The sequence below is a fragment of the Montipora foliosa genome, chromosome 6 (assembly GCF_036669935.1).
Source record: "Montipora foliosa isolate CH-2021 chromosome 6, ASM3666993v2, whole genome shotgun sequence".
Lineage (NCBI taxonomy): Eukaryota > Metazoa > Cnidaria > Anthozoa > Scleractinia > Acroporidae > Montipora > Montipora foliosa.
Genome location: NC_090874.1, coordinates 14,731,224 through 14,741,195, shown reverse-complemented (window position 1 = coordinate 14,741,195; position 9,972 = coordinate 14,731,224). Strand labels below are relative to the sequence as shown.

Below are 9,972 nucleotides of genomic sequence, written 5' to 3'. Positions count from 1 at the left end.
TTGCTACTGCCAGTAACAATTGCCAAATGCAGGATTATGACTTGGTTTGGGGGAAGAGACCATTTCCATTGTACATGGCAAATGCTTTTGTTTCACAAAATACATTGTATTGTTGCACTTCCATGTTCCATGTTTCACCTCTATGCCCCCCTTCCTAGGCTTGTGATGTCTGTAGAGATGAATATACATAATACACTGAATCTTTCTTTTGTTAGGCAATCCAGTCGGAGTTATGATTGCCAATATACTGGCACCAATAATTGTCAGTGAAAATTCCAAAATTCCCTGGATGGTAAGCTGTAGACTTACCAGTATTATCATTTCAAATGATACTGTCACAAAGAATTTTAGTTGTTAGCATTTGCAGCTGGCACAAATATGGACTTAATGAGTGCTAATAAACGTACATGCAGCAAGGCAATTACGAATTAACAACACAAAATAGCATCTATATAAAATCACTGGTAGTCTAAGAGTGAAAGTAATGTAGCTGCCTCTAAAAGCTGTTCCACCACTTCAACACTTCAACAGAGGTGTACCCCATCAGCAGACTCAAAGAGAGGCTGTAAACAGTTTAATATCATATTATTTAGCCAGTACTGCTCCATGTGGTTTGTTTTTAATAATTCCATGTGGTTTGTTTTTAATAATCATTTGTACATGGTTTGCATTAATTGGTTGTCCATGGGTGCTAAGTGTTTTTGTTGTCCTTTACAGCTGGAATTCTTCTCCATTCCTGCTTTTCTTGGTGTTGTCATGGCAACACTTGGAGTGTGTAGTAGCACTCCACCTACCCCTCCCACAGCATCAGCAGAGGCCAAATCTGAGCCTTTCTTTTTGGGTCTTAAAAAGGTGAGTAGTAGGGTGGAGCAAGGGCACCGAAATGAAGCACTGGCAGGGGCAGGGGGTGCTTAGCCAGGCAACTGATATTCACCTCTGAGCTACCACAATGGAGAGGGTCACCGCAATGAAAGCACTTAGCCTCCTAGTTTGATCTGGATCACAGTCCTGCCTGGAGGGTTTTTCTCTGCTTAACCAATTTCCATCCTTTTCCAAAAACCTGCATACAACATTCTTCATCAATTTGTAGCTGACATGGAGCTGACAGAGGAGTCTTGTACAGTCATATAATTAAAATTTTGCTTTCACTTTGACCTTGTTGCGCTGCATCACTCACTGTGCTACTTGAAGGGATGATTAAGTTTTAGTATTAATTGCTACTGAGTATATGCCACACGAGTAAATAGTCCTCTCTGTGCATGCTGATTGGCTAACTCAGACTGAAATTTGGTTTTATCAACGGAGTTGATAATTTAGCTTTAGCTTTTAGAATCTCAGTACTGTGGTCAATTTTTGATTTCCGTGGATAAAACCAAATTTTTGTATACTACTTCCCCACCGACGCAGCACCACAGTTTCTTTTTAAACTACCCCCTTAATTCAGACTGAGGTGATTAGCAATGTACTATTCACCTCTGAGTAGCTGGTGCGCAAGATTTGAAATTTCAGCCCACATTTTACAAAAATAAAGCACAGAAGTTTTTTGGTTTGCTTTTTATTCAACTCCACTTTGGTGAATTGTTAATTTATGCAAGGTAATGTGTGTGATGGATAAGACCACAGCAAGATTCTAAACCACTTAAGAGCCAAATAATGGTTTGTGAAGGGTAATAGTTAACTTAAAAATACAGGTCTAGAACAGAGTCACAGTTCATGTTGCTGAGGTTTCCTTTATTCTTGCCCAATTCAAAACTAGCTGAATATTATGGCGGATTATTTGAAATCCTGAAATTATCTTTTGTTTTGTTTTGTTTTTTCTGTTGCTAATTATTAAAGCTATTGTAGACTTTCAGTGAAACTGTTTGTACAGTGGAACCTCACTTTAATGAATGCAAGTGCCAAAGCCATGGTTTTTTTGTAGAATTTTTTTCACGTTTTTATCCATGTATTTTGGTGTTAGTAGGCTCAATAACTTTGTTCTCTAATATGTAATGGCAACATTTTGGCTTCCTTTCAAAACGGCTGACAATCTCAATATTGTTCACATGGCTGAAAGATAAAAATCTCTGAAAAATCCGTCCACACCATCCTTGCATAGTTCAGCCAGCCAATCCTAACTCGAATTAACTTGTGTTCAGTCTTTGCATGGCACAAGGCTTAGTTCTCATGCAGTTAATACACAGAATGTCCAAAACACTGTCTATGCATTACAGAAAGGTTAAATTTAGTTACATTCAGGTTCCAATGTGAATTGTTGGCAACAGTCTGTTGATTTAACGAATGAAATAATAAATGAAATGGATCATATATATATTGAACTGTGGATATGAAATCAAGTGAAGCTATGATCCTCGCAGTTATGAGCGCAATTTTTGCAATTGCGTAAAGAAGCCTGAAAAATTCAGGACTTCAACAGGGTTTGAACCAATGACCTCGCGATACCAGTGCGACAATTCTAACCAACTGAGCTATGAAGCCACTGACGTTGTCTGTTGATTGTCAGCTGGGTAAATTGTCATTTGACTGTGTGATCTCAGAAGAATTCTTCATGTTTGCAAAAGATTGTCGTTTGTGTCACATATGTTGTAGGTCATAAAGAACAAGGCATACTTGGTGCTGGTGGTTGCATTTGGAAGTGGAATTGGTCTTTTTACTTGCCTGACAACGCTTCTGGAGCAAATCATCTGTCCTCGAGGCTATAATGATGTAAGCGTGGACCTTAATTTTCCAGGGGTCCCCACTCTAAGTACGTCAAATCATCACTGTACTGTCCAAGTGTGGTTGTGGAGATTTTGCTAAGTGTATAATTTGTACAGGTATAATGTTTGTTGGGTACTGCGGTTTCCCTTTTCATCAAAAACCAACATTTGACTTGATTTGTGTTAATTGTTAATTTTAGTTTACAGTGTCCCCAACAGACTTCACAACCAAATGAGGGGAATTGTTTCTTTGGAAATTTTTGAAAGATCAATAATGGACCAATATCAATAATTTTGATCGTTTGCTAACTCAAGGTTTTATTTCATAGTTCTTAATTTTTAGAGACGACCAGATCAGCAATGCTGTAATGATCTGTAATGTTGTTACCAAATATGCATAAACGCTTTATTATTATCATTATTATTATTATTATTATTATTATTATTATTATTATTATTATTAGTATTAATGATAAAAACAAGCGAAAAGAGTTTGACACAACTTTTTGATGACTCCATGTCATTGTCAAGTGAAAAAAGAATAAAGTTTGACAACTTATTTTCCTAGTTTTCCGGTCTAGGGCCTTCAGTTCAGGTTTACGCCACTCTATTATACCTGCTCCATACCTCAAGATTGCACCAACCCGGGTGTTTATTGCAGTTGTCTTGTTTCAACCATTTAACTGAGATTTGAGAAGTCTTTTCTCATATTCACTGGTTAGTTTCTCTTTCATTTCTGAATTCATCCTCCTGATTTTTCTATTAAACTCAACCACACCGAGATATGTATATCCATCTTCTTCTACCTCATTCAATACTTCCCGGTCAGACATTTTAATGCCTTCAAACCTTACTGCCTTTCCTCTTTTCAGAACAAGGATTCCACATGTCTTCAGTTCAAATTCCATCCCCATGTCAGTGCTGAATATGTGTACAGTATTGACGAGTGAATCGAAATGTCTTTTATTCTTAGCAAACAGCTTCAGATCATCCATGAATAACGAGTGGCTCAACTGGAACTGCCTGTTACCCCATTGATAAAAGGCTTTGGTCTTTCTTAGTACTAAAGACAGTGGTGTCATTCACAAGACGAAAACTAGTGGAGGAAAACTATCGCCTTGAAAGATTCCCCATTTAACAGGCACATCTCTCAAGTCCTCTTCGTTTGATGAGAAAGCAAGCTTCCAGTTTTCCATTTAAGAAATTTTCTTTCATTCTCAGCAACTCCAAACAGTTTTAAGAACTCCTTGATCCAACTTTGGGAGACAAAGTCATAGGCTTTTCTATAATCAACCCAAGCCTTGGCTAGATTAGTAGGTCTCCTTTTGCAATCTCTCAATACCGTTTTATCTATCAGAAGCTGATCCTTAGTTCCCCGACGTCCCCTTCTACAACCTTTCTGCATCTTATCTGGACGGGGGCATCTTTCACTTCCTAAAATAAATTGTAAACTGCGTAATAAGCAGTCTGGCTAAAGTTCCCCATAAAGCGTTGTAAATTAGTCCTGAAAAGCCCCGAGGGGAGAGACTAATAGCTTAACTTCACTTCACTTCACTTCATTCGGTAGCAGCCCTTCTCTCTCAAGGTAACCGTACATTTCTTCAGGTAAATATTCCTGTAAACAACTTCCACATTAAACGGACACATGTTATTGGGCGATAGTTATCCACGGCATTGCCTTTTGCCGGATCTATTTGGCAAAGGAGAGTTCGTCCGTATGTCATCCACTCTGGAACTTCCGCCTCCCTTTCCAACATCTTATTCAGCTGCTCGGCCATTCTCTTGTGTAGATTTGTCAAACGTTTAAGCCAAAATCTCTGAACACCATCTTTCCCAGGCGCTTTCCGTTAGGAACTTTTCTACTTCTGCTTAAAAACCTTCTCCCTGGTTGTAACAACCCTTTCTTGTTCCTGTCCTGCTAAATCTGTTTTAATATCATTCAACCAATCTTTCCTCCACATTGTTTTCCTTCTCAACACTCCAAATATCACTCCAAAACCGTTTACTTTCTTCTGCGTCCGGGCCCACCGCTATGTTGTTTGGTGCATCGTTGAGTTCTCGATATACCTTCTTTTGGTCAGATTTAAACATGTTATTGATCTTATATTGGTTGATTATTATTATTATTAGTATTATTATTATTATTATTTGGCCAAAGACCTCATCAGATAACAAACGTCTTAATTTGCATATTTCTTTGTAGCATGCTTAGCTTCTGATACTGACTGAACCTTACTTTGTTCCTCACTTAAGCATAAATCACTAATTTTGTTAGGAACTGGCTGGCACAGCAGGTGCAGTCTTGATAGGAGCTGGTCTTGTTGGAGGGGCTTTGTCAGGCTTATACATTGACAAGACCAAGAAATTTGAAGAAACTGCAAAAGTATCATATGGATTGGCGGCAATATCATGCTGCTTGCTTACTATTGTGAGTTTTCTCTTATGTTTTCCTGAATAAAGAAGTATCACAGAACAATAATTTATTTGTTTCCAGAGGTCAATCCACCCTACTGATCGAATTCCTTACCCTTACAAGTACTCACTGGCAGTTTCCTGTTGATGGATAAGAACATTTAGTAGGGTAATAGGGTAGTAAACAGTGAATACCAAACTGAAGGTGGTTGAGTGTAGCTTTGTTATGAACAATTCTGTCGCCCTGATGATAACCATGTGGAACGTTAGTTAACTCAGGAATTTGATTTATACGATTTCCTGCTGACCATTTATACAGTATTCAGAAATTATTTTGTAAACAATAAGTCAGTACCTATTAACAGTTGACTCAATGGATTGTTTATCCCAAATGCAGCAGCTGATGCAGTAGAGCTCTGTCAAGAGATGCGGCTGACATTTGGATTCCTAAATATTAGCAAAGTAGTGTTTTAGTTTACTAGTGCGTTAATTAAATAATATGTTTTAACATAAAGCGATAAAAGAGAGCCTTTTAAAGTTACTCTAATAACTATAGCTTGCATAAAAACCAAATGTACTAATTAACAAAATTTATAATTAATGTCAGTAATATCCTGTTACTTGCTATATAACAATTATTCCATGAGCCCGTGTTGGATATGAAGTGATAAAATAACCAAAGAGCGCGTAGCGCGAGTTGGTTATAATCACTTCATATCCAACAAGGGCGAATGGAATAATTGTTTTAGTAAATTCTCAAACCGGGTTTTGCCGCCGATTTTTATTTCCACAATTTTACAAAGCGTCCGGAAAGAGCATCTTGGCGTACCATTTTCCATATGACGTAAAACTTCGACTATTGGCTCTTAGTCGGAGTTTTTTAGCCAATCAAAAAGCTAGAAATGCAATAGTCGGAGCTGAAAATTTACTATATGTTAATATTATTGGCCGTTCCGAAATTCAGCAGGAAACTGGGGTGAGTTTCAAATTTTAACTAATCGATAAACTGACACTACCACATGAAAGATCATGTTGAGATTGGTCATTTGGCCAAGTATGGTGCTTTTAGGGTGAAGAGAGACCAAGTTATGGACCTTGAAACATGGTTCAAAATCCATACAGGCGTCTCTAATTTTGATACAGCGTCCCCCAAAACCATATAAACTCTTAAATTTTTTTTATTTCCGTGATACTTTTTAAAATGGGCAAACATAGCGATTTTGATCGCAGCTTCTTTCAAATTGTGGGTACATGACGGGATTTTACAGTTGTCACTAAACTGATAAAAAAAAATTAGAGTTTATATGGTTTTGGGGGACGCTTTGTCAAAATTAGGGACGTTTGTATGGATTTTGAACCGTATTTCAAGGTTCATAACTTGGTGTCCGTTCACCCATAAAGCATCATACTTGGTAAAATGACCAATCTTAACATGATCTTTCAAGTGGTGGTGTCAGTTCATCGATTAGTTAAAATTTGAAACTCGCCCCAGTTCCCTGTTGAATTTCGGAACGGCCAATTGCGTCGACGAAGGAGACGCTTCCAAATTGAGTGGTTGGGTTTTCTGTGTGTTCGTGCATGTTTCGAGAAAAAAGGTTGCCCGTTGGTTCCAAATCTGCGCCATCCTGAAACGTCACAATAGCATCCATCATGCTGAGCATTTGTTTTGCACCATTTTGAAACGTGACATCCATCATTCAGAAAAATTCGCAAAAACGCGGAGGCACTTCCGATCGACACGAAACTTGGTCAGTAACGAGATATGGCAATTAGCCAATCACTGACCAGTTTTTATCGGAATCGGTTGAAATGACATTCCCTGATTGCCAAAGGTCGCCTTCGAGCGAAACCGAAATGGCGTCCACGCAGGAGTTGGAAAAACAGGGAACTTGAACTCGAAATCGCGGAAAACGTTACATAAAAAGCCTCTTCTGCCAATTGTGAAGGGTATTCTTGTCAAATAAAGGTTAGCGTCTCAATTGTTGTGTTATCATGTTAGAATTTCATGTGGCTTGAATAAACCTTCTGTCGGAAACGTGTTTTCCACTCTCAAAATTACCTCCAGAACCTTCTTTTTGCGTAGAATAAGCTTTTAGAATGACGTTCGTGTTTTCTGAGAGGATACTTTGCAATTCGGAGGAATTTTGTTAAAAGAATATGTCGCGTAAGTCAATGCCCAAACTTGTCCGTAATCAGTTGACCTTTCGTCACTTCGTTAAAAGGAATTTTAAAATATTCCCCGATCGGTCGATTTCTTTGAATTTGAAAAGATGATTGCAAACGGATGGAGAAAGAATCAGAAGTTTTATTTCAAATGAAAACACCTCAGGATTTCGTCCACAAGTAATTTTAATAGAGTGAGAAATCAACTCCCCATAACTCAGTCTAAGAGTAAAACGATTAAAAGATGCTTTATGGAAACCGATACAGATGCGTGGGGCCCCAAGGCGACGTAATATAATCTACGATTACTGCTAGTTTTATATTTAGTAAGTAACAGGCTGTTAAGACGGACCTGCAGCTTGAAACCAAGAATCTAATGAGAAGTCTCTGCGATACTAAATACTTCTGGTTTGAATCTTTCTTGCAGGTAACTCACTTCTCTGGTCAGCATATTCTTGTCATTTTTAGTTGTGGTTTATTTGGCTTTTTTGCATTTGCTCTCATGCCCGTGTGTCTGGAGGTTGGTGTAGAGTGTACCTATCCTGTTGCCGAGGCAACAAGTGCAGGGCTGCAGTGGATGGCGGGGTATGCTGTGGTTTATTTAAAGCAATTAATTGTTCTTATTCAAATGTCTGTTGTAGCTTCATCCATTCACTGTAAGTGGTTTAAACCCTGCAATGAAAGATCTTGTTGGAATTTGAGTCCATTCGTGGGAAGCAGTATCCTCTGTGGTGTTGTGTGAAACCTTAAGAGTGTGCTGACGAGTGAAAATCAGGCAGAGAATGCTTAATGGACTGAAAATGCCGGTGGTCATATATGTCGCACGCTTTTGTTGGCATGCAGACGCATTTGGATCATTTGGAACAAATGTTGAAATATTTCTTCTCAGGTTTTTTTGCGGAACAGGAAGCTTAATCTGAATGTTGAGAGTATTGTTTTTTTGTTTGTATCAAAAGCTGTTGACTGTCATTCATGTTGCGGTCTAAATAATTCAATAATACCTTCTTCCTGCAGACAAGCCACTGGAATTGTTATCATTTTAATTTGCCAAGTATTGGAAGTTCGAAGAGTATTTAAGAAGTCCAAGTGTCACCAAACGTCCGCCGATGGCAAAGTCCCAGATCTTCAAAGGGCCATGTATTTCATGTCAGCAGGAGCTGTTGCCTTGGCAATTCTTTTTATTTCCACATTCAAGACACCTTATAAACGGTTGGAGATGGAGCAGCGGAAAGCAGCCATGAGAATTCTGAGTGCGGAAACGCAGCAAAGGTTGCCTGATATTCCCTATAGCTGTTCTAGTTCTCCAGAAGGCTAAACACTTATAAATGCTGCAAGGAGCTCAAGTACGCGCCGTTTTTGAGACGCGGACGGCAACCGGAAGTGAGGTGTTTTTTCCTTATCACTTGACTTCACAGAACCACATTGATATTGCGTCGTATCTTTTCTTCATTATTATAGATCATAAGTTTAAAAATCTTAGAGACACTTCTGTCACGGCATGCGAAATGTTCTCCTTCGGTTGCCATTCGCGTCTTAAAAACATGGCGAGCTTAAGCTTCCTTATGTTGGAGGAGTTGCAGTCAGGTACTTCCCTCCCATGAAACCATACGTTCTCATCTTGACAACTAATGAAATAGTAGGCAGACATGCTAAGGCGTGAAAAGAAGTCCTTCTGTCTCTTTTCATGAGCTAATATCCCTTCTACTTTTCCATGTCAGGAAATGATAATATATTTTCTAGAAAATTTGCTTTGAAAGTCATCGTTTTTTTTTTTTTTTTGCGTTTGCCATTTTCTGCGGAAAAAGTAAGGTCTTAATATATAACCTACTTGGTGAAAAGGCGAAGGCGCGTTTTCATCGTGAAATTGGCTGTTAAAATGAATTAAAGTGGGTATAGTTGATTTTTTGCCGAAATGTATACGTGAAGTGCGGGCCACAGACGAAAGATAAAAGTGATCCTCCACCCCAACAAGATAACTTTAGGAAAACCATATAGGAGATGATGCTTACAATCAAATTTACTGACATTTTTATTTTAAAGGAAACGTTTGTATCAATTTCACGAGAAAGGAATTTTATTTAAATGTTTAGTCGTTCTAGCGCTGGAACACTAATTGGAGACACCGGATACTGTCAACTGAAATTAACAATTAACGCAAATCAAGTCAAATGTTGGTTTTTGAGGAGAGGGGAAACCGGAGTACCCAGAGAAAAACCTCTCGGTGTATAGTAGAGAACCAACAAACCCAAACCACATATGACGCCGAGTCTGGAATCGAACCCGGGCCACATTGGTGGGAGGCGAGTGCTCTCACCACTGCGCCATCCCTGCACTCCATCCTTAACACGTCAAGATGGCAGCGTCCGTGAAATCTGAAAAAGAAAATACAAAAAAAAAAATTTTATGTTAAAACAAATTTCATTTCAAACACTTTTCCCTCTGTTTTGAGGTAATTATTTAGTGAGAGTCGAGGTTCCCTTTTTCGACTCAATAAATTGACTTTAGGTAAATAAGGAAGAAATTATTTGACAATAACTTACTTATCCATAGCGTAGCACACTAACCAGAGGTATTACGTAAAGAACGTCATGTTGGAAACGAATGATTTATTCACACAGAACTTTTTTTATTAAACCAATCAAATTGAACCGTTGAAAGAGAAAGAATGCAATAAAAAGAATTAGAAGAGTAAAATTGA

General features: G+C 38.4%; 1 protein-coding gene across 1 annotated transcript in view; it reads left to right on the top strand.

The window, feature by feature from the left end:
- The window catches only part of LOC138006789 (solute carrier family 49 member A3-like), a 17,312-nt gene extending 7,340 nt beyond the window's left edge, over window positions 1-9,972 (top strand). The window contains exons 4-9 of the mRNA XM_068853355.1: window positions 216-292; window positions 718-852; window positions 2,590-2,706; window positions 4,975-5,127; window positions 7,702-7,859; window positions 8,289-9,972. Of these exons, the coding sequence (XP_068709456.1) occupies window positions 216-292; window positions 718-852; window positions 2,590-2,706; window positions 4,975-5,127; window positions 7,702-7,859; window positions 8,289-8,589 (941 nt within the window). The 3' untranslated portion in view covers window positions 8,590-9,972. The remainder of the gene's footprint in view (window positions 1-215; window positions 293-717; window positions 853-2,589; window positions 2,707-4,974; window positions 5,128-7,701; window positions 7,860-8,288) is intronic.